The following is a 25,252-nucleotide window of genomic DNA, read 5'->3' as shown; positions in this document are numbered from 1 at the left end:
GGTTTCCTTCCTTTTTTCCCCTTGCTTTGTTTTTGTTTCTATTTATTTTCTTTTTCTTTTCCTCACCTTTGGAGAAAAATCACAAATAACCTTTGAAGGAATAATTAGCAATTGCTATAACCCTATGATAGAAAACTTTACCTGATTGACTGCAAAAGGTTATCTAAGGGTAAAGGTTTCAGACAGACCAGTGGAAGAATAATCTCCAGATGAGAGATGATAACAAAATGATGATTTTGATGAGCACAAAAGATGATGCTAGAAAGTAAAGGAATAAATGAATGGGAACACAAGAGGCAACATAATTAGCCAGTCTTACATGCTTGCCACTACATAATTTCAAATGTTCCAAATGGAGCCTGGTATTCTGCAGACAAACTCGTAATTAAGTACAGGGTTGCAATGCACAGGCACAAGAGGTTTGAATTAAGGTTTCATGCGCAGCCTTCTGGCTTTCCCAACATTTGGTCACTTAATTTAGTGACCTAAATCCTTTTTAATATAGAAAAAAAAATTATTTTAATGAGGTCTTTTAATTGTTTAGGGAGGAGGGGTTGCTACAGACTGCAGTTTATTATGTAATTGTAGATGCATAGTACTCCAAAGAAAAAGATATTCGGTTTTCATTCTGCCTAAATGTGTATGATGAAACCATGATGAGACCTTAATAAATGTGGGATTTGGGTTAACCTTAGTAAAAATGAGCCTTTTTTTTCCCTAAAGTTTATTAAGCTACATGGCTTAATTATCTGCATCTATTTTAAATGCATCAGAAGCAGAAAGTCTGGAGAGAATCTATAGGACTGATACATAATTGTATTTTTAAGGAACATCCAGGAAAGATTAGGTGGCTGTGTGAATTCCCTACAGTATTAAAAACTCCCTGCAGAGTTTTATGAGTTTACAACAGAATCTTTTTCTAAGAAGGTTGAATTTGAGGCAGTTATTTCAAACTGAAGAACTTTTAAAATAACTAAATATTTATGTCAATAAATAACATAAGGTGGTATTACCACTAGAGGAATTTTACCTGAAGGAAGAATGAGGCATATATGGCATCATCTTCCAGAAAACGTATCTGAGAGAGTCTGGGAATGGCAGACCCTAATTTGTCTGTGCCAATTTAGCTGGCAGTACATCACAGAATTAAATTAGCAGAATGTACATGGAAGTATGGCATAACAAGGACAAGTCAACACAGTGTTTCCAAAGGACATTCATGTCTTAAAAATCAGTCAGAGCTCTTTGAAGGTGTTAAGAAGGTCACTTATTATATAGCTGTTGAATTTCTTCGTAATGGAGACCAAGAGTTTCATCATTACTCCATGACTTTGGTACATTTAATAGAATGTTAGGTTTATGTATTTTCAGTATGCTTATTCTCATCTTGTTCTTATAATCTTCCCCTGAATCTTTTCATTCAGGTGGGATTGTCAAAATAAAGGTAATGCATGTTCTTGAGTAATTTTGTCAGTCTTGAAAATCCCATCGATACACCATCATATTCCTCATAATCCTGTCTTCAGGTATCTTAAAACTGATTTGAACAAAAGACTACCTGTTACGGTAAATAGTTCAATACATTCAGTACTTTGTGCAATGTTGTGCTAAGTTCCCTGCCTGTCATACTGGCTAGTATTGTTTCATTGCATCCTTCTTTATCTGTAATTTTTATATGTAATTTATAAGATCTTGGGACAGGACTGTCCCTTTAGCTCATGTTTGTAGTGCTAATAGTGTTGGGGTCCTGGTGCATGGCTGTTTTTTGTGTACTTGTCTAACCAACACCTATAAGTACGTGAAGGTATAGAAACAATCTGCCATTTTCAGACCGCTTTAATAGGAATCAGTGCGGGAGTAGGGGAAAAATTATTCACTCTCAAGAGTCACGGGATGGGAAGACTTGCAGACAGGACCTAGTCACAAAGGTTAGCTTTGCGCTTAACCTTTAAATGAGCAAGGGCTAATCTTCCTTGGCCGCTTTTGCCATCAGCAGACAGCACGGCTCCCATCAAGCTCGGTTTAGAGGAGCTCGGGGACCCCGCTGCTCCCCCCTCAGCAGCTCCCCGCTTCCTTGACGGAGCATCCCACCGCCACCATCATCTCCATCAGCACCACCCTCCTGGCAGAAGACGCCCAAGGGACGAGCCAAGACCGCAAGGAGAAGAGTTAACAGGGAATTGCTAACCCGGCCCTTTTTTTGTCTTACCCCGCCTCCTCCCGCTTGCGGGGAAGTGAGGGATCAGGACGCGCCGAGCGGGGGTGGCCCCGGCGGAGAGGTGCGGGGAGGGCTCCCCTCCGCGCCGCTCCGCCGGGGGCCCCGCGGCACGGCCCGGCCCAGCACAGAACGGCACAGCCCGGCACAGCCCAGCACAGCCCACCCGGCCCGGCACAGCCCGGCACGGCAGAGCCCGGCCCGGCCGAGCGCCGCCCCGCCGGGGCGATGGAGCCGCCGCCGCCCCGCGGGAGCAGGTGAGCACGGCGGGCAGCGGGGACAGGGCGCGGGGGATGCGCAGGGCAGCCCGCTCCACCCCGGGCTGGCCTCGGGGGCAAGGAAAAACATAGCGGGGAAAGCGCAAGAAACCCCACCCCAACCACACGCCAGCCAAAAATAAAATAAAAAAAATAAAGGCGTCGCGGTACGTTTTTGCAGATTGAGATGATCGTCTGAAAAACGCTGCCCGCAGAGCCGGGAGTCGCCCTTCTGGCGCTGACCCAGCCCGGGAGGGAAGGATTTGGAGATTTAACTAATTTTTTTTACACACATGCGGTGTCCCCCCACCCGCCGCTGCCCCCATGTCACGTTTTAATTGAACGGAGCTGGGAACTAGCGTGGATACTGGAGCTGAATTTGGTGTAGCTGTAGGGGAGGGCAGTTTTTACGAAACGTGGGGGGAATTTACCACAGCACTAGTAAGTTCTCCGTGGTCGCCCGATGAGTTAAAAATTAAGGATGCGCTGTGCATTGGCAGACAGTCCTAAGCAATGACCTGGAGCAATCCTAAGCCATAATAGTTCATAATTATTGTTTTCTTTTCCTAGAGGATTCTAAGTAGTGAGGTATTGCCTCCACATAGAGCTCTCAGCACTGCAGAGTGTTCGCTGCTTAATGAATGTTTGTAAAGGGATTTTCATTCCCACTGAGCATCAGTGGGAGCAGCCAGAGCTCAGGGAGTTATCTCAGCCGTGCCTTTTCTTTTGCAAAGAATTTCTGGCAGAATTCAGCATTCCTGCTGTGTTGACGTAGTGCACAGGATGACATTCCTTGCTGATACAGTTGCTCAGGTGAAGCGTGTTACTGGAGTTTATGATTTTGTGCATGAAACTCAAGAAAGAGATAAAAACATTCAGCAGCCTCTCCATGACCAACAGAACTGGTCCTTTGAGGACTTTTTTGTACCCTGGAGGATTGGCTTCATTTTAGTAATTTGTTTTCAGTCTAGTATATAAATATATTTATTTCAGTAAAATATGCTATTTTCAGATCATGTCTTTCAACAGAGTTTGAAATCAACCCTACATCAAAGGACAAACACTTCCCATGCAAACTCTCAGACTGGCAGGTATTCTGCTGTCCATTCTGGATGGATGAATCAGAATATGGGACAGTAGAAAGAATGTAAAGCTTGGTCTTGAAAAACATTATTTGCAAATTCCTGCCTCTAGTTATTATTAATAGGTTACCTGAGGTCAGTAAGATGACTTACATCACAAAGTTAAGCAGATGTCCATGTCTTTGCAGTACCAGGATCTACATGGGCCAGTTTATAGCTGGTAATAGTGACATAATACTCCTGTGTGACAGAAAATCATAGCTCAAGGGCCACATGTCTCTTAAATTTATGAAGATTAAAGATTAAAGAGACTGAAAAACTATTTCACACTTCTGTATGCTTATGAAATAATTTTTAAATGAAAAAAGAGGAGTAAAGACACTTTAAAAAAAGGTACTTTAAAAAAAATATGTATCTACCCTCATAAATGGACATAGAAATATCAACTGATAGACTGGGAGAAAAGGAGTCTAACAGTTGAAAAATAAGATAAATACTTGTGTCATAACCAGGCTTTATGTAACTGACTTAAACTCATGTGACACAGAATCTTGGCTGATTTTTTTTCCTCAGAAAAGTTTAAGCAGAACACAGTTGTACAAGACACTGTATAACTTGGTTTGTGTTTTGCTGTTGAAAAATATTCCATTTTGAAGAAAACTTTGCATTCATATCAACATGTAATAATTTCAGAGGAGAAAATTACTAACAGACCAGATATCTTCTAAGCTAATATTTCTTTTGCTGCTCCAGATATTGATGTTTGTAGGTATCAACTTTTTTCCCTGTCATACAATAATTTCTTGACTTTAAGAAAAAAAATACACCTAAAAAGTCCATGGAATTAAAACATTTTCCAAATAGAGAACTTAAGTAGTGTTTATATGAAATTTCAGGTCCCCAGAGAACCTTTCCTTTCCATGTTGATGAGGGAAAATTGTGTTTTTCAAAGGCCTTTCTCATCTTTAAAATAGAGGGTTTAGAAATAGCAAGTTATGTAAAAAGGTATCACTCATGCATTTTAAATGAAATAATCTTTGAGTGAAGGTCTGGTGATTTATGAAGGATCTTTTCTAGGGATTTTGACTACAGGACCACTGGGCCTACACACTGCTCAGTCTACTACAGTTGGAAGAAACTGTTGGTGGCCTCACAGAGGGTTACGCCTCAACCTTTTAGTAATGCAGTTTTTCTGTGTCTAGGTCTAAATCTGAACTCTGATAGGATTACTGGTGTATCTTCAGGAGCCTCTGTCAGCTGCATAAGCACCCAGTTTCTGTTAGAGAGTACTTAAGACACTTCAGAGCACTAACCTCAAAGACATATGAGACACCTTTTCTTTTTTGAGAAAGTAGATATAAATACATCACTTCCTATAACTTAAACTTACCAAAAAAAAAGTGTATCAAATGTTTTAGTTTTGTAGGATCTGTTCTTTTAAAACTATGTTTGGCGAGTATGCTGAACACTGAATACATTTCTATATTAATATTTTAAGATAGGAAATTATATGTTCAATTGTAATAAACATGATAATCAAGAGTAGTTTATAAAATGTATCAAGAGAAACCACTTAGTAGTTCTGTAATTACTGTAATTGATTAAACAACATTTTGTATATCATCTTGAGATCAAAGGTAACCATTGACAGCCTCCACTTGAGATCCTACTTGATAATGTGCTACTTACCTTTCTGCCTCTGAGATTTCAGCAGAAAATATGTTTTCAAGTACAGTAATTTCACAAATACAAGCTGCACTGTTTTGACCAAAATTTTGCTTCCACATCGGAAATGCGACTTACACTCAGGAGCGGCTAATATGTGAATAATTTGCTGACATTTCCAACCCTGGAAGTGCAAACCGAGTCAGTGCGAACTGCCAAGTTGAGCACCTGCCAGTAAAACCCGGCATTTATGTGATTGTTACAAATTGGTTACTCTGTTGCACGGCGGGTGGAGCTGGGCTCCCTGCAGGCAGCACGGCAGGGGGAGAGGCGGGAGAGCTCCATCCTGCTGGCCCCGCAGCTCGGGGGGAGGTGGGGGGCTCCCATGCCTGCCTGCCGCTGCCGTGGGTGCCAGCGGGCTCCATCCCCACCTCCCACCACTGCCGTGGGTACCAGCGGGCTCCGTGCCCCCCTGCCACCGTGGGGCAGCGCCGGGCCGAGGCAAGCGACAGAGCAGCTTATAATTGGGTGCGGCTTGTGTATGGACAAAGAACCAAATGTTTGCCAACACCCGGCGTTGTGGCTTATAGTCAGTGCAGCTTGTAATCGTGAAATTACTGTAATTGAATGTCTTAAGTCAGTTTGTAAATCATTTTAAATGGGAAGGTTTTTGTGTATTACACTAAGCACCATGTAAGCATCAACAGTGAAGACTGAAAAAAAAATGAGAATTATACTATATAAATTAAAACTAATACAACAGTACTCTAAATGCAAACCCAGAGTGTGAGGAAACAGAAGAAATTTAAAAAAAACTTAATTCCAGAACTGTAAAATGACATTCCGGAATCAATTATTCCTGTAAATATCCTTTGGCCTAAATGGAGAGGATACTTAGCATGACAACAATACTTGTTGAAAAGACCACCTTGACTGATTCATCAAGGAATATGAAAAGTACTAAATATTTAATGCTTGCTTAACTGCTGGAAAATGAGGAGATATGATAATTGTATACAAATGTTTGAGACATGCAGTGACCGAGGAGAAAAAATTGCTGCATTTAAAGCTTATGGGTAGATTGGCATGGCCAGGGGCTTTGAGATACTGATGCAGGGCACAGAGAATTTCCTGACAGGTGCTTAACTGACTTAGATTTTTAAGACCCCATTGGTGAAGGCTCCATGTCCTACCCAGTCTACAGTAATTTCCAGTGCTTTTCTGTACATCATCTTTTGTGTAAAGTGCCCTATCTGTATCTTCCTTGTTGTAGCTTAAGCTACGGTCTTTTGTCTGCCCTTCAGTTTTGGTAAACAGTTATTTCTCTCCGCTTTGCAACAGTCCTTCTTGTTTTGAGATAGTCCTCTCTCATTTTGGACCAACACTGTGAGACAAATTTCTTTCCCCAGGATTTATGTGATTTCAGATCTCTTAGATATATACAGTATCTCATAATTGTTCTCTCATATTTTATTTTTGCTCGAAGTTGGGCATAGTGCTCAACCTGATCCAGCAGTGCTGAATGTAGGAGAAGGAAAATTTTATGTAACTCGCAGGTATCTACCCTATTTCTGTGTGCTGATCCAGATTTATTTTTTCTTTTCTTGTTTTTTTTGGCAACAGTATATTGCTAAAACCACCATAACAACATAGCATGTATGGTGTTAAATCTGTGAAATGTTATACAACCCAGATCCATTTCTGCAGAACTGCTGCCAGTCATCCCATCCTGCCCTCTTCAGTCTCTCTTTGTGCAGTTGGTTATTCTTACTGCAAAGTAATGCTTTGCTTTTGTCTCTCTAGATCTGTTTAAACATTTGAATTCTGATGCCATTATCCAGTTCATTTGAACCCTGATGATTTGGTCTGTCTGCAAGTATCATACAAAGACATTATTGAGGAGTGTCCAAAGCATATTTCTGGACAAGTTTGCTCAAGGTATCCTTCCCGTGTGATAGTGAATTTTGATAACTACACTGTAAATATCCTCTTGCAAATGGTACCAACTGTACCATTCTACTGTAATTTCTAAAATCTAAAACAACTGTTTCTAATTTTTTTGTACTAGAATACGAGGAGACCAGGGATTGTATAAGTTGTCCACAGTTTCTCAAAACTGATTTCTTGTGGCTCTGAGACTGTCTAATCCGAGACCAGTGCAATCTGTTCCCTACGTACTGTTTATTAGGCTAGTTGTTTAGAAAACCCTGAAATTAAAAGCCCCAGCCTATTCTCTCCCTATTTCCTTAGCCCTTTGTCACTGATGTATTGACACTTGGTGGCAATTAATATGAATAGTGAAGAAGAAAAACCTAAATACTTTGCTCTTCTCAGCACTACTTATTATTAGCCTTTCCTTCCCGCTTAGTAGGCCAAATGTTTCCTAGTCCTTGCTTCTCCTCTGATGTCTGCACAGAGTGTTTCTGTGCAGGATCTGAAGACCCACATCAGTGCACAGTATCACAGGTTTTTGACTGTGTGGTACTTCAGTAGGAAGGAGCTCTGTGCTGGGAGGTGATTTGTGAGTTTTGATGTGATAGTAAGGTGAACAGACACGTAAAGGGACTGTGAAGCTTTTGCAAGAGTCTGTTCCTCCTCTCAGGAGTTTTTAATGGCCAAGGCATTTTCATTTAGCAGAACATTACCTATCTACAGAATGGAGTTTATGTACTTAGTGAAAATAAATATGTTTACAGTGCAACGTTTCAGGTATATAGACTATGACCCTAAATGCAAAACAGTAAGGAGAATATTAAATGATGAACTGATCCAAGAATGTGCAGTGAATAGTACTAGATTTTGACTGAACTGGAAAATAAAGCTAACAAAATTAATGTGCCAGTGAATGGCTGTCATTTTGAGTTACTAGAGCTTGAACTATAAGCTTATTTTTTCCAAGTTCTTGTAAGAGCAGTCTTTTAAATGTTTTGCTGGGACAAAGTTCTATGTATTTTAGGAAGAAAAAATACAATGATAGTGACTTCATTTCAATCAAGCCATTAGTGCTTCAGCTAACAGTGGTTCTTGTCAAATGTGTCCCAGCTCTTTATTTTTTGTTTCAGAATTTTCCAGATTTTACTGGAGGAAAGGTTTTGAATCAGGATTTCAGCTCAAAAAGGTTTTAGCTGCATGGAGCTCCCCTTGCTCTGATTTCAGGCTGTGCGTTTTTATGGGATTATAATGGTTCATGCGTGGTTGAAATTAATTACTGAAGCTGTTAGCCTTATGTAAGCAAATCATCTCCTATTGTATCCTCTTGCTAAACTTTCATTGCAGCTAGTTTAACTGTTCATGACAGCATTCCTATTATTTTGTTGCATTAGCATTTACTATTATACTTGCTTTGGTTAATGATTCAAATCTGAAGCTGTTTGGTATGTCAGGATAGAACAGTTTGTTGTCTGCATTATTGAAACAAGAAATCACTGTTAATCAGAATGGAAGCCACTGCTATGATTTATAAGTTTAATCCAAGGGTGAGCAGAGTTCTGATAAAGAAATCTTAGGTTTGTTTTTGAGAAGGGCTGCAATGACTTTTGCTGATGGAGATGAAAAAATACTCTGATTTGTAGACCACTAGGGCTGTACAGTTTGTTTTCTAAGGCTACCTGTATTTGAATGAAAAGACTGGTAAATTTTGGAAGTAAACTGGAAACATTTTTCCCTGAATAGGTGATTCTCCCTGTTCTAGAGGTGAAGGGGGAAATACAGATTGGACTGCCTCACCTTTCACTTAGGTGTTAGTAACAGCTATGAGTGCATGTGTTATTGCTGGAGAGAAGGGTATTGAGGATGTAGACCTAGCCCTTGTGGTTTATCCTGTTCCATTTAAGCAATTAATTAGGTTATTGCATCCATAGCTGGAGTTGCATGTGTAATCAAGGTTTATGTTGCTGTGGCAACAAAGAGAGACACAACTGTGCTGAATTTCCTAGATCTTTGAAGCAGTTCTTCTTACCCAAAATTATATTGAGAATTCCCATCAGCATGTGAAAGAGAGTGTATCTAAGAGAGGCCCTCATTAACAGGCTGAAATCTTGCACTGAATTGAGTGAATTCATGCTGCTCATCAAAGGGTTAGAAAAAATAGGCAGTTGCAAGAGAGAAGACAAGGAAGGCCCATGGTGCAAATTAATCAAGAGCAATTGATTTCAACTCAAACAGGAGCAATGCAGGAAAATTACAGGGTCGTTCCAAGAGGCCATTGACAAAAGCTTTGCGACATATACCAGGTTTTGTGTTTGGCCTGTATTTAAAGGCAAGGAGGAGCTGGACATGAGCCAGGTCAAGACTTCACAGTGTTATACATTATTATATCAAGCTAAATAGCCATGCTGACAAAGCACATGCTAAAGGACATGGAGGAAGGTGTAAGAAATAAAAAGAAGATGGAAGATGAAAATCGTAGGTGACTGAGGGGAGATAACTTGAGGTGAGGAGGTCTGCAAGGGATTCAGAACTGCAGGTAAGTGTGAAAAGCTTTTGGTAGACTGTGGTAGAGGCAGTATTTTTGGAGTGAACACTACCTCCTGTACTTCAGTTTCAGGAAATCCCAGGCTTTCAAAACCAGTAACAAAAATTCAAAAATTCAAACACCCCCCAAAAACCCAAACATGTTTTTTTTTAATGTTGGAAATGGGGGTTATTAATTTTGATTGTTTTCGTTTCAAGGTCACTCTCTGAAATGTATTTCTTACTTCCACAGTGATAAAAACGATACAAGCAACATGAATTTTGTTAAAGCAGTATCCTTGAAAAGTTAATTATCTAAAAGGTTGCAGAATGTTAATGGAAAAAGAAGAAATTAGATTACCTTAGAGTCAGAGAACCCTTAGTGAGATATATAGCTCTGAAAACATATGTGGTGTTTGTACGATTCTTTTTACCTTCTTGGATGGTGTAATATTTTAGGTTTGGTGTTTGTTTGTTTGTTTCTTTGTTTGTTTGTTTGTTTTTAACAAAGAAGGAAAAGATCAGTGTAGGAAAAAGTCAATGGACTACAACCTAGTTACTTTCAGTTTGTTCATGTGCCACAGTTATATGTGATGGACTAGTGATCCATTTCCCTCCAAATTCAGCAGAAGTGAAAATACAGTTTTCATCCAGTTTCCTCATTTCATAGATCCGCTGCAACAAGGGCATGTTGAAGTCTCATGGACGAATCACCAGGAGAATGCCCAGGAAGCACTGAAAGGGAAGAGAATCCTGCTCTTCGGTTTTTATCCATGCTGCTTATTTGCAGGAGGTGGATGTTTGTTGAGCTGCATTCACATTTTGGGGACTTGGCAAGACTTGCTGCAGAGTGACTGAACAGCTCAGTGCCAATTTACTGCACACTCCCATCTTTGCTCCAAGCCTCTGCATGAGCCCTTTAACAGGAACATAAGCACAGGAGAAGAGGAATTAAGCATGGGAAAAACATCCATAATTATCACCTTCTGCTTCTCTTCTCTTCTCTTTGCTGGTCTTACCAGACAGCTTCTGGGTAGCTTAAATGAGAACTGGAGCAGATGCTGAAGCAGTGGGATTTCTGGGCAGATTTTCATTACCTGCTTTGCAAAACAGACTTAATTATCCAGGAAGTTGAATCCAGAAGTTGGATGAAATGAACATTTTCTACAATTCATGTCCAACAGAGGCACTGACTGCTACTTTCGAAGCAAAGAAGTTGTAATGGTTGTTCTTGTTTAGAAAGAGAAATAGGGACGTTGAGTTTGGCTTGTAAAGTTATGTAAATCTGAGTTTTTTGGTGGCAGTATACTTGTGTGAAGGTGGTAGAGCTGCAGGTCTGGGCAGACTCCACAGGTTCCATGTGTTTTGTAAACATTGCAGTGAAGAGGTTAATTGCTGGGACATTTCCTGCCGTGCTGCAATGTAAAACCTGATAGTATCATGGATCTTGACTGGAAAGTCAAATTGGCAAGTTTGGTTTCATCATGTGCCTTAATTATTTGCAAAATATAAGCAATCAGCAGGAATGGAAATTATTACAAAATGGTACATGAAATAATTTGTCTTTTCATATACTACCATTATTGTATAATAACCAAATTATTTTCTTGACAATACTTATTAAGCATGTCTAAAAATAATGACCTCTAATGCTGTATTGCAATACATGGAAGTCTCCAGCATGTCCCGTGTAGCTGAAGACTCGGTACCAGTTCCAGTGAATGAGAAAGTTAAAGGGTGGTCTAGGATTCAATAGGAAACTAAGCCGAATCTCAGTCTGCACTGGAATTCAATGTAGACATTTTAGGAAAATAGAGAAAAAAAGACAGTTTGGAATTCAGTATGAATGGTTGAAAACATTCTGCCTTTTCAGGTTTTTTTTTTAAGAACTGCAAAAATTGAACAAAGAGCTTCAAGTAGAAAGATAAAAGAAAGCACTTGGATACGTTGAACCACATAGTAACTAAACAAGAAATATAAATTATAGCAAGGAGGTTATCAGGCAACAAAATAAAAGAAATGGTTGTTAGTCTTTGGAGTTACTACTTATAAATAGAGGACTCCTAGGCAGTTGAACAACCAAACAGAGTATGTTTTGAGGCAGAGAAAAAAGACTGGAGACACAAAATACCTAATTTATTTTATTTAACAGTCAAATAAAAACAAAGGATTGATCTTTTGACTCTAAGGAATACTTACTTGAAATTACTGGAACTAACCCATTCTATGTGACAGCATAACTTGAAATGGATTCTGAGAAAAGTTCTGACTGAGTAACTTCTGGCACATGTAATATAATTTCAAGTCTATGTTGCTTCTTTTGTTCAGTCTGTTACAGCTTTTCACTCTTCAGTGAAACTGAAAATGTGCCTATTAGCAATGTACTATACTGTTTCAGAATTTAATTTTTATGTATATGTGTACATTCACCTTGTAAAAGGTGAGCTAATGCAGGATAAAACAAAATTGTAGATTGTAGAAAAAAGATTAAGTATTGAGAAAATACTGAACATAAATGTTTTAAAGAGAGATATTCATAGATACTACAGTCAGAATCGACTGAAAATTGTTAAGAATTTGTCCCCACCTTTACACAGTACCAGTGAAATGGATCAAGCCTTACATACTATTCTGTAAACATGCGTAGTTGTTTTTTCAGAAGTACGTTGTTTTTTTCAGTCACTGGGATTAACTCCCATTTTTAAAATTAAAAATATTGTATTTGTAGGACAAGTGTAGGACAGATTATGTTGAATAGCTGCAGTGACAGCTCACATTATTTATTACACATACATTTAAAAAAAAATTACTTTTTTTTTCTCATATATATCATAATTTCTCATATATTCTTGTATTTTTTTCTCATACTAATGTATTTCAATACTAAAAGTGACAGGAAGAAGAAATTTTTATTATGGTTCCTAAATGTATATTACTTGAAAATCAAGGAAAGTAAATTAAAGTCTTGGCTTCTGACCTTTTCAAATGCAGTCAAAGGAGTCACTGTTATGATTTTATCTTGATAATACATTGCTTAGTCTTTTGAATGTTTGGAAACAGGCTTTAATCTGTGTTGAACTCTTGGACAATTGAATAAGTTTTGTTTTAATAATGGGTAGCAATATTTCCCAAATAAACAGGCAGTTTAAATTAGTTTGAAGAATGCCTTAACACTTTGAAATGTAATCTCATCAGCCTTCGTCAGCTATTCAAACCTGGCCTGTTTGGTCCTTGAATGAGAGGATAGATTGAGGAAGATGTAAGATTCTGTATGAAGAGATTCAGTGTCTGAATCCACTTGGTGTTCTATATGGGCTTAGGGGTAATACTTAAGGTTTAAGAAGATACCACTTCCCAAATCACTAAACTAAAATACTGTGCTCAGGCATGAAGATAGTGAAGTAGGGAAATTGAGATTTTGTTGCTGAAAATTGTAGCAAACTAATCACTTCTAGAGGGCTGATAAACCACAAATAACTTATGCATGATTTAGGGGCTTAGGTTTCAGGGACCAGGCTGTATTGCAAATAACATATTAGTAGTTTGCCTATTCACATTGGCAACAACAGGGAAGTTGGTTTTTAAAATCCTGTTCACAACTGGTTGGACTGATTCTGAGCTAAATTATTCTATGATTCTGTAAATATTCTGCACTTTCACTGAATAAGAGCTCTCTTTTGCACCAGATAAGCTTCTAATATATTGGTGAACTTGGGAATGTGCTTATTATTGCATAGGCATGTGCAGTTACATAATGCTTCACAAGGCAGGTGATACAGTCACATTTTTTCTTGACTTTCATGAAATAAAATCAGATCATTTGAGTAAAGACTATTTTATAGATATGGCTGCTAGATGGATGTAATAACTTTAATAATATGAATGTTTAAGATCCTGAATTATGCATGCCTATAAAATGTAAAGTCTATGCTGCAACCGTTTGTGTTTTGTTATACATAATCTTCATGATGTTTCCAGGATGGAACATGAGGCTACCCAACTAGAAAAGCAGCACGTGCACAGTGTGTATGAGAATACAGCTGCCTACTTTAGTGATCTGCAGACCAAAGCATGGCCTCGTGTTCGGAACTTTCTGCTGGAACAAAAGCCTGGCAGTCTCGTTGTTGATATAGGTAAGCCATTCTTTGAGGTGGCATGAAAGATTATTTATAAGCTTTGTTAGTTTACCTGTTAATCATATTTAGCCTTCAGATCAACTGTTTAACTTGTTTAAATCTGTTTTAAAATTGTTTTAAAGCCCCAATGCTAGATGTCATATACCACCTCTTTAAATTCTTTGGCAGTGTATCATGTAGACAGTAAATAATTTTTTTCCCAAATTTTTGTTGAGCTAAGTCTAAATCTATCCATTTACCCACTGTCTTAATGATCTATCATTCCCCTGGAGCCCTTTTGAAAAAATTATGTTAATAACCCAATTATTTAATGTTTCAGTTTCTTTAGATCACTTGCTTTATGTAGTACCAATCTGAAATTTATTGGTTTTCATTTGTTCTAAAGCTCCTCCTAGCAAGGCTTTTTATAAAGAGAAATCTTCTGATGTGATTGCCATTAAAAATATTTTTTAAAAATAGATCTGAGAATCTCCTTATGATACAAAACCTCATTTTCCTGCTATGGCATTGTCTTCCCCACAGGTAGTACTTATACCTGAATTTTCTGTTGCTTCTGCACACTTTCCAGGGGTTTCCAGGTGCTTGCGTGTTTCCTTTGCTTGAATGATGACTTCAGTCCTATACAGTGCATCATTGCAAAAAATATGCTCATTCACACCATTGTGTTTTCTGTACTGTTTAAACTAATAAAATATTTTTACACAGCAAGGTTTAACAAATGTGTACATTAAATTATGCATCTGCTTTATCCTATAAGAGAAAAACATGATTTGAATATGCTGTAGGCCGTAATCAGAAGATAATTTGTAGTTCTGCTGCTGTTGGGCACTGCACCAAAAATACTCGATTGGTGTTATTTCCATCATGTAGCTCTTTTTATATGTCTGCACCATTGTCACTAAGAATCTCAGGAAATATCCTATGGCATACACTCACTCAACTGAGAGTTAAATGGCTATATCTCAGCCAAAATTGTTGCTACCTCAACAGAAGTAATTTGCATCTTTGCTGAAGTTCTTTGAGGCTTTATCAGCAGTCAGTCTTATCTGAAGAGAAGATCAGTCCTTACAGTTGCCAATAAGAATATTCCCATTAAGGCACACAAGGTATCTTCTTTTATGAGGTTTAACAAAATCCTCAGGAATCTGACTATAGTGTTTACTTTTGGCATGTATTTAAGGAGAAGTCACACTAAAGTGGCACTAGTGCCTAGTGGCACTAAAATTTTCAAAATGAGATCTTTAATTGGTAATTTTCAGTTTAATACTAGTTTTATTAAAATATTATTTTGTGTATTTGCCTTACTATTTTTCATTGATCAAAACACATGAAAATAGTTTGGCCATTGTTAGCTTCATGAAGGAATACTCTTCCTGATGACTTGTTTAAAAGGGAATGTCTGACAAATGTAGATTTTTATAGTACTGGGATTATTGACACTATTCAACTTAATTCCAGAGAGGACCCTGTACTTCCAGAAACTCATAGTGATTAAAAAGCACTTCACCAAAAGCCACCTATTAAGCAACTGAATCTTGCAAATTAATGATGGTTGAATAAATGTGTTCCTCTGCATAGGGGAACAATAATAAATAATAATTTATACAATTTTTTAGAAGTCGTGGTTTTCTAACATTCAGAGCTTCATGTATTATTGCATATATTCCTTGAACTGCATTAGCAGTATTAGTATTTTCCATTCCTCTCAAGTGTTACTTCAAAGAATAGGGCTTGCTTTTAGCTGAGAAATACACTCTTTTTCAGCACTGAAGTGTTGTTCTGTTCTGCAATAGTTCCTGTGCTGTCTCTCTAGATAATGGTGCACATTAACATCACCGAGAGCAGCAGCGCTGCAAGAAGCAGTGATGTTTCTAAAGATAACTCCAGGCCTTTAAATTGAATTACCAATACTTAGATGATTCTCTTTGCCAAGCTGCTACCCCGTTGCTTGGCTGTCAACTTTCAGAAATTATTCCTCACTAGTGACCTAGAGCTGCCATGAGCGGCTCCCAGTATAATTCTGAAAAGTGCTTGTTATACATAAGGCATTGAGGGATCCTCTGAAAGATTTCAATTTAATACAGCATAGTCCTTGAGAAGACAGACTTTTAGGTGGAAGACATTCTGGAACAGTTCATTACATTTACATGGATTATAATGCATTGGCACAAAGACAAAAAGAGGATGTGCCTGCAATATGGAAAGAACTTTTGTGATTTATGGTTATTTTTGCATCTGTATCTAAAGTAAAAATTTTCCACTCTGACTTGTGTCAGTGACATTTATGGTTTAGGACTTCTTGGAGAGAAATGGCATGCACTGGAAAAGTACTGCATGGGGTTAAGCAAAGGAATCTGTTGCAGATCACTGAAAAGACATAACACTCTGGCTTTGGGAAATCCCCTGGACAGAAAAGAGTTGGAAGCTGGAACAGTACTAAGGAAAGGGGCCTTAATGCTGATCCTTTTTTTACCTTCTCCTGGGCACCTGTTTATGCTCATTGTTGGTCACAGGATACCAGACTATATAAAGGCTCAGTATGAAGCAGCATGGTTGGGTTTTTATTCTCAAAGCCACACTAGTGGCTACAGAGGACCATTCCTTCCTCCTCCCACCTGCACTTATCCTTGTTCCCCACAGAAATGCAGATCACCTGCTATTATACAGGGCTGTGTAATGAGTACTTTTGTTAGTGATGTTGGTACTGTTACAATCCTAATAGTATGAACATACAATTTCAATAGTCCAAATGAACCCTGCAGCAGTTAGGCTAGTCAGCACAAACCCTCATTTTGTTTTCCAGGACAATTTAGGATTAGGAAAGCCCTCATATTATTTTCACTGCTTTGGGTGGGAGAGCAAATGTTTGGAATATATGGCTTCTGACCTGGTATCCTTTTTTTTAGGTTGTGGAACTGGAAAATATCTGAGTGTCAACAGTCAGGTGTATAATCTGGGCTGTGATTACTGTGAAGGACTGGTAGAAATTGCAAGGAAGAAAGGTGATGAAGTGCTGGTGTGTGACAACCTTAACCTTCCCTTTAGGGATCAGTGCTTCAATGCAGTCATTTCAATTGGAGGTAAGACAGCATTCCTGCATCCTGGCCCTAACAAATGAGAATTTCTGAGCATTCTTTTCTTTTCCTGTGGCTTCATTTCATTTAACTGTTTTGAAACAGTTCCTTAGAATCACGGGAGATATAACTGAAATAAATGTAATCAACATTAAAAAACAAAACTCCCATTACTCAAGGCAGTGTTGACCAAGGAAATATGCATATCAATTGTATGTTTATATGTGGTAGACAAAGTATTTCCTTCCAGCATGCATTTTAAACAAGTGGAAGCTAATCTAAAGATGGCTGCTCAAAGCTTAAGCAGATTGGATGCTCAAGACAGACTCCTGGTTTCTCCATAGGATCTGTTTTGGTCAGCAAATGCACTGAAATGAAAACTTTATGGTATAACTTGGAACTCACATTAACTATTATAAGTTATGAATTCAGATTTCTCTTAGTCATAAGAGTCATACAAGCACTTGTTCTCTAAAATGACCAGAGCATCTCAGCAACTTAACTCTTCTGACCTCTCTTATCGAAAATACTACTTGTAATTTGAGAAGTATCATTTGACAAGTGTAGATAAAAAAATAGCTAGAGTATATTTACAGTCTACATTGTTTGGTCTAGTCTTGACTGATCTTCTTTCAGGGTTTTTAAATGCATCAGCAAAAGTACGAAGCATGATAATTACTATTGATAGCAATCAACAAACTACTTGAAATGTGATGGAAATCAATTTTAAAATGTATCTTTTACATAAACAGGTGGAAGGAAAGACTGACTAAATCACAAGCAGTAATCATTACTTTGCTTTCATGTTGGATAGTTAACCAGTGAGCCCTACCCACATTTTAGGTCTTGTAGCATAATTTCAGTGCTTATCAGATCAGCTGACTCTGAAGGATAGCATACCTATCTAGCGTTTATATCAATTATAAGCCTGACAAGTTTAAAAGTTCACACGCTATTTCAGTACATTTAACAATAGTGGATTTTAATCCCTCTTGAATAGAGACATAGTATGCCTGTGTCCATCTAATTCTAAATAAAGTGGTTTTCATCCTATTACAGAGAAAAAAAAGTATTTATGTACTTAGTCAAGTACTCTTCTTGGATTTTCTGGTATAATTATGTTTATAGGATTGATTTTTCTGCAGAACCACCGGAGTGATTCTTACCAGAAGGAATATTTAACCCATTGAAGAGTTTGCACAGATTCTGTTGGTTGACTGTTGTTTCTTTCTGGTAAACCAAGCTTGTATGTGTATGCTGTCTCTGTCAGTTTTGATAAAATTTTGCAGGAGGTTGTGTGGTGATATATGGCCTAACTCCAGTATAAGAAAATATCAGTTCCCTTCTCCCTCTCCCACACAAAAAAAATTGATTTTTCAAAATTTTTTTTTCAAAGTTTGAGAAAAGATTCATCAGAGTCAGGAGAACCTGGAAACAAGCACTGATGTGCTTGTTCCCATAGATGGGAAACTCTTCTCAGAGTTGTCTATTTTGTATTCTTAGCAGCCTGTGAGAGCCTTGTTAATATTTACTGCCAAGAATACTTTTCTTGGGTTGTGATAATAAAGCTACATCTTTTTTCTCCCTTGGTAATTTAATCATTATTTTGAATAAAGACAGGACTAGTTGGATGCACTTTTCATAACTGCAGTGTTGAATTAACACTGTTTCTACAACTAGAATTGGCTACTGTCAAGCAGCACATTGAATCAAATTTTTCTGAATTTATAGAGAAATGTCTTCAGCTGAGAACATACTCTATTATCTGCTGTTCCATAGGTAAATTGAATGTTTTTCATGTAGAAGTGGCTGGCTCCAAGTCCGCTTCAAACAAATTGTGGAATCAGTCCTCTTTACATCACTGAATCTAATCTAGTACTAATGACATATAGAACAACATGACCAATGTGTCCAAGCTCAGTACAGGTTAATGCCTCCGAGAGTTTAGAGAGAAAACAGTTCTCTTAGCTATTCTTACTATTCTATAGTATTGGCTCATTCGTACTCCAGGTGACTAGAAAGATAGAAATAATGTAGAAATCTTGAAATGTAGTGTCCTTTCACATTGGAGTGAAATTTGGAAATGTGGAAATTGTTCTGGAAAGACAATCCAGGTATAGTTATCAAAATTTTTATTTTAAATTTGACATTATTTTTTGCTAGCATAATGCAATGTAAAAACAAAAAAAGTTGTGACATGCAATGTAGACATTCCTTTTTACAAAAATTAAATTTAATTTTACAAAATTAAAGCAACGGTGAATATTTGTCTAAATTTTCTCACTAGATCTTTTGCAAGTGTGCTGATGTAAAAATTCAAAGTATCTTTTTAATGATACTACATTTTGCCGTATTTGTTACATGGTGAAAAGATTTTCTATTTTTAGTAAGATAAGTCTGAAAATTATTCTAAAAACTAAAGTCAACGTGATGCTATTTAATTCACCTAAAAGCCAGGCATTTAAGTGAAAGCTTGCCACATGTTATAATATGTTATAGGTTATGCAGAGAAACAGGAACCTCCAGTTTATATGCCTGACTTTTCTTGAATCCCTGTTTTGAGATGAGATTACAGTAATTTCACGACTATAAGGCACACCCTTTTGACTAAAATTTTCCCCCAAACCTGGAAGTGCACCTTATAGTCCGATGCGTCTTATCTGATGGACAAAGTTCAGAAATTTGCCTACCCAGAAGTGAGAGCTGCAAGCCGCGGGGGGAGCCGGCAGGACCATGGCTGCCAGGTGGAGGCAGGGCAGAGCAGCGGCGGGCACGCCCCGGCCCCGTGGAGGTGGGGCCACCCCTCCAGAGGCACTCCCTGGCCCCATGGAGGCAGCACGGGGGGCGGCGGGCATGCCCCAGCCCCACCAGGTACAGACAGGCCCGGGGGCCTCGGCCAGCAACCGCGCGGAGGGAGCTGGGGGCGGAGCCTCACTGCAAAAAAAAGTGCGCCTTATAGTCTGGTGCGCCTTATCTGATATACAAGGTTGCGAATTTTGCCGACTCCCCGGGGGTGCGCCTTATAGTCCGGTGCGCCTTATGGTCGTGAAATTACTGTAATTTCCTCCTTCCATATTTTCCTCTTTTTGTCCATGGAACATAATCATAAAAGAGAGCATTCTGAGGTAAACTTCCATTGCGGTACCCATAAATTCAGCACTGTTGCTGACTTGCAGCAAGTGATAATTTGTGAACATGTAGAACAGGTTGAAGATGGAAATGCTTTGTCCTTACTAATATTCAATGCATAATACCTTTCTTTTTTTCATAGTGATACATCATTTCTCAACTAAACAAAGAAGAATCAAAGCAATAAAGGAAATGGCAAGGATATTGACACCTGGAGGCCAAATAATGATTTATGTTTGGGCTATGGAACAAAAGAACCGTCGCTTTGAGAAACAAGATGTATTTGTTCCGTGGAACAAGGCCTTGTGCTCACGCCATTTTTCAGAATCAAGTCAATCTGGAGATAAGGGTGAATTTATCCCTACTGCAAAAGGCCAAGATATACACCCTTCACAGCTTGTCATCTCTGAGTGCAGCTACCAAAACAATCTGCAGCCAGAAACTGATTCAAAACATTCCCATGATATGGACCATTGCTTACCCAGAGCCTGCTGCATGAAAATTTCTGAGGAAGAAAACAGATTTTACAGTGCTCTAGGAAGATCTTTCCGCTCATGGTTTTTCTCCAGATCCCTTGATGAATCAGCCCTGAGAAAGCAAAGTGACAAAATGAAGCAGCTGAAACATGAAGGAGTGTGGGCAAACACTACCGTACCCATTCAGCACTCGCGACACTGCAGTTTGGATTTAGGGCACCATGGGGCACTGTTAAATGAACAAAGTTTAGATGATTATGATGATGTGTTTGTGGAAAACCTGTCTCTCAGAAAACCCCAGTGGTCACCAGCCACAGGTGCACTGAAGGATCTAAGTTTAAATGGGGGACACCAAAGTGTAGTTCAGAGCAAGGGGGACAAAGCTTCTTTTGTAAATGGCCCAGTGGAAGACAGGGACTGCACCTGTGGCTGTAATAAAGACGATGCTGGTAAGTCTGATGCCAACAAGTTTTTCAAAAGAACTTCAACAACTGACTCCACAGACTCAGCTTTGGATTCAGCAGTGTCTGTTGGGGACCAAACTGATGCCATGTTGGATCCAAAGGCCTTCATGCGTTATTACCATGTTTTTCGGGAAGGGGAGCTGTGTTCTCTGGTAGAAGAGAATGTGCCTGAGCTTCAGATACTTTCTTCCTGCTACGACCATGGGAACTGGTGCATTATTGCAGAGAGAAGAGGAGCATAGCTATAAAGAGAACAAAGCAGAATCCAGCGACTGAGGATTTTAAACTCTTCCTTGTGTTACTGTGATTGAGCAGTGTGACATGGAATTTGAATCTTGTAGTTGTCATTCATTTTTGAGTTATTATCTCTCAACTATTTAACTAGCTAATGCAAGGTCTGTATATAGGAATGTAAGTGGTAGACAATATTTATGTTTTGTTAAACTTTTATGAAGTTAAAACTGTAGAGTTTTATATTGCTGTTAGCAAATAAATGTGTTTTAAAATATACTTTTCTACTGAGAAATAAACCTTTTTATAAAACAAGGATCGGAGCATCTTTTATGAGAAATATCCTATCAGTAGAAAGTCTAGTCTTTGTTCTTCAGATGCCAGAAGTTTGTCATATTGCTCCCTATTCCTGAAGTCGTATAAATGACACATAAACACTATGTCTAAAATTGTGCTTGACTGTACACTGATAGAGTGCATGCTGTAGAACTGGGAGCAAGCATGGTCCCAGTGCTTCTTAGCTGGGAGTAGAGGTATTAATGGGCAAAAAACTGTGTACCAAACAAGCTCTGTGTATTCTATCATTTGATGTTTGTATTTGGGAGCAAATGACAGCACAGATTTTGGACAGTATTTTTTACTTCTGTTTTAAAAATAATTTAATTTGTTTCTCAGGTGCAGGTGAAGTTCTATATGTTAACTCTCACAAATACTTTATCTTAATTTCCTTTGCTGTAGTTTTTCATTGGTTATGTGTATGTAAAAGTCAGAGGGATTTGTGAGAGCGTGAGTATCATTTAAAGTTTGAAAATATCAAATCCTTGAAATACATATATCTTTTGATAAGTCTGGGAAGCTAAGATTAAATCAATAAAAATCCAGTGCATATCTGGTCAGCTGCCATATTTACTTTTCTTGTTCACAGACATGAGAATATATATTAATGGTGTGTTAAATAATGTACACAGGAAGAGGATAAGCCCAGTTTGCACATAAAACACAAATTCTTGTCTTGTGACATTTAAATGAATCTTTTGAGACCTAAGTGATAATAAAATGTTTGCACAACTTTCCTGTTCCCTCCAAGACATACCATCACTATTCATCTGTACTAGGTTGTAGCAGTTTATAGTGCTGGGGATAAAAAACACCTGCTTCAGAAGATCAGTAGTGGAACTGCCAACAGGAGCAGGGCTAGAAGAGGCTAATTGCCTCCAGCACAGTTACCCATTCCTAGGCTCCATTCATAGTCAGTGGTTGCAGTGCAGGGCATATCTTCAGCTGGTGTGATTTTGTGACCTTTAATGGAACTGCACAGATTCCTGCCCACCAGAAAAAAAAGAACAAAAGGGGTTTGCTTTTGTTGCAGCAGTTTTAAAGAGCTATATAATTAAGATGTCTGCCCTATTCTTGAGCGAGTGGCTTTGAATACCAGGCAATAGGAGTGAAATGCCAAATGCCAAACTTTCCCAGTCTATGCTGCATGAGCAGGTGGATTTGGGATTGTTCAGTAGAAAACCTTGATGGTGCAGGGTATTTTTTGATGTAGCTTCCCAGCTGTTAATTGCCACATGGTAATGTATTGTAGATTTATTTACTGGAGCAATGTCCTCAATCATTTTTGTCTTCCTCATAGCTTGGGATCCCTATACTTTATGCTTCCTGGGTCTATATCACTTGCTCTCCCCATAGGCCTTTGAAAATAAAAGTATGGCCAGAGAACCATGCATTTGAGACTTCTGAAATACCTTACACTCTAATCTAAACTTTCAATACAGCCTGGGGCTGTGGCTTTCAGTTGCTGTGTATGAGCCATACTTCAGAAAATGGGCAATATTCCCTGCCTCACTGGGTCCAGCTGCTCCTGGCCGAGGGGGCTGCACCTGCTGCATCCTCAGGCTCCAGATTTAGTGCCAAAGTACCCATATTGCAGAGCCAGCATGGATTGTGCTGAGCTCCCCATCTCTTTGCAACATGGTTGTGTCACACAGGGGAGGCCTGCCTCTTTTATTGGAAATTTCTGGATGAGCTTGAGAGTTTTAGAAGAGAAGTCAATTGCTTTCAGATAAAGTATGCCAGTGGATATTCAGCAATTCTGGAATTTGGTCTGCATTCAAGAAAGAGGTAGATTATTATCATCCTATATCCAATTCTGAAACTTCATCCCTAAATGCCAGTGTGCAGAAGCTTTATTACACACATATAAAAATATTTATTAAGTATTATTAATCTTAACTGACAGCTGGATTTAGTTATTTGGGAGAAAGAACATCACAATTTTGTTGTATGAACTTCGACAGTCTGACTGTGGCGTGTTCACTGTTAAGTGGACTGATAAAATTTGGGGTAAACCAAGAAAGAAAAGTGTCCATTCTCCTTAGAATATAGGCTTATTATCCCTGCAAGAGACTGAATCTGTGTCAGTTCCAGTTAAAACTTCCTGCTCTATCTTTTTGAATAAGAGTTGTCCCCTCAAAGCTGCTGAAGTACTTTGAACCACTTTTGTGTTTGTAGACTTTCCGTGCATTATTTGGTTTGAGGTTCTTGCCTGGGGATGCTTTTCACAAATACTTATTTCTGTATTGAATTTTCTCATGTTTTCAGTTGATGCTAAGTTTGGATTGTAATCTTATAAATTCCTGGGAGAAGGAGAGGTTTGGTAAGCAGCTTCTTTTTTTTCTTCCCCCAGTATTCAGTTTTCCTCTGAGGGTGTATCATCACCATATAATATAATTTTTTATGGAATGGGGTCAGTCAGCTGAGGTCAGGACTGTGAAGTCTTCACAGCAAACCTTTATTCTTATAGGCAGTCTCCCATTTATTAATCGAGGCTGCCTGGATCTGTAACAGCTTTATCATCTCATAAGCCAGATTACCTTACTCAGAGCATGGTGAAGATCTCTCTTGAGTGGCTTTTCTTTTCCGGAGGCTCACCTTCAGCTAAAGGTAATTTCCAGCAGAATTCATGTGATCCCAGAATAATAGCTTACAGACAAAGTTAATGTGCTCAGAGAAGTGGGTATACCATTAAAAATGAATATATACAGTAGTAAATGAATGAATAAGTAAAAAAAAACCCCAGCTGTCCTTGAATGCTTAAACTTTCAGCTATGTCAAGACTGAAAGATCTGACTGTTACAAGGCAAAAAGGCAAATGTGTTTTTACATTGCTTGTCTGACAATTGGGCAATAGTCTCGTCTCAAGTCTGCTGATACAAAACTTGCTTCTGGCTTTAGTGGGCTTGAATTACTCCTAAGATACTTAGGTAGCACTAAAAGGCATGTGGAGAAGTTTTCATGACATAAGAAAGATGCCCTGGTTTCTTACAAAATTAATTCAGGTGGAACTTCTGTGTACCAGTTTGTGCCCATTGCATCTTGTCCTATTGCTTGGCACCACAACTGCAATAAAAAAATACATTGAGCAGACTTATTTTTGCAGGACTAATAAATGGATAAATAAATGGATTTTGCAGGTCTAATAAGTTGATAAATATTTCTATTAGAAGTGAACCTATGTCATTTTTTTGGTACCAACACTGACTAATTTACTTTCTTCCAAACTCGTCATGTACGAATTTTAAAATCACAGTTGAGAAATGAAGGCTAAAAACATTCTAGCAGACTTTTCTGGTACTTATTTTTATACAGGTTACTTAGGAGCACAGTTCAAAATGCTGAGTGAAGAGTTGCATATATTCCACCAGCAAAATATTGCTAGTGAACTGCTTGGGTAGGATCTGAGTAGAAATAATAGCTCTGATCCTGTACCCTCTCTGCTGTGTCATGTGCCCATCAGACTTCATTCACATCCCTGTTGGGCTGTATTAGTATTGACCGTGGTTAAATCTGCTGCACTGCCTACTTTCTTGCTCAGCACTTTTACAGTATTTGGGACTACTTCAGTACTCCAGGAAAATTAATTATGTCAGTGCTAAATATATAAGGACTTGTATAAGCAGTTATATAAATATATAAGATTGTCTCTCTTTTTGGAGTTCAGCATTTCTTACTCTTACAGTGTATGAATTCTGGCAGTTAGCCATGATTTTATCTCCCAATCTGCTGGTG

The 25,252-nt window shown here is 38.5% G+C and overlaps 1 protein-coding gene across 4 annotated transcripts in view; it reads left to right on the top strand.

Moving 5' to 3' along the window:
• Window positions 1-24,610, top strand: part of TRMT9B (tRNA methyltransferase 9B (putative)) — a 127,250-nt gene extending 102,640 nt beyond the window's left edge. For 2 of the 4 annotated variants that reach the window (XM_033060242.2, XM_033060241.2), the window contains exons 3-5: window positions 13,650-13,804; window positions 16,714-16,887; window positions 20,153-24,610. In XM_033060242.2, the coding sequence (XP_032916133.1) occupies window positions 13,650-13,804; window positions 16,714-16,887; window positions 20,153-21,192 (1,369 nt within the window). In that variant the 3' untranslated portion in view covers window positions 21,193-24,610. Of the gene's footprint in view, window positions 1-2,437; window positions 2,473-7,022; window positions 7,158-13,649; window positions 13,805-16,713; window positions 16,888-20,152 lie in introns of those variants that run through there. The other 2 variants (XM_033060243.1, XM_033060240.1) reach the window with 2 other exon arrangements.
• The last annotated feature ends 642 nt before the right edge of the window (window positions 24,611-25,252 follow it).

This window comes from Catharus ustulatus, chromosome 5 (genome assembly GCF_009819885.2).
Source record: "Catharus ustulatus isolate bCatUst1 chromosome 5, bCatUst1.pri.v2, whole genome shotgun sequence".
Classification (NCBI taxonomy): Eukaryota; Metazoa; Chordata; class Aves; order Passeriformes; family Turdidae; genus Catharus; species Catharus ustulatus.
This window is presented reverse-complemented; position numbering and strand designations above follow the sequence as displayed.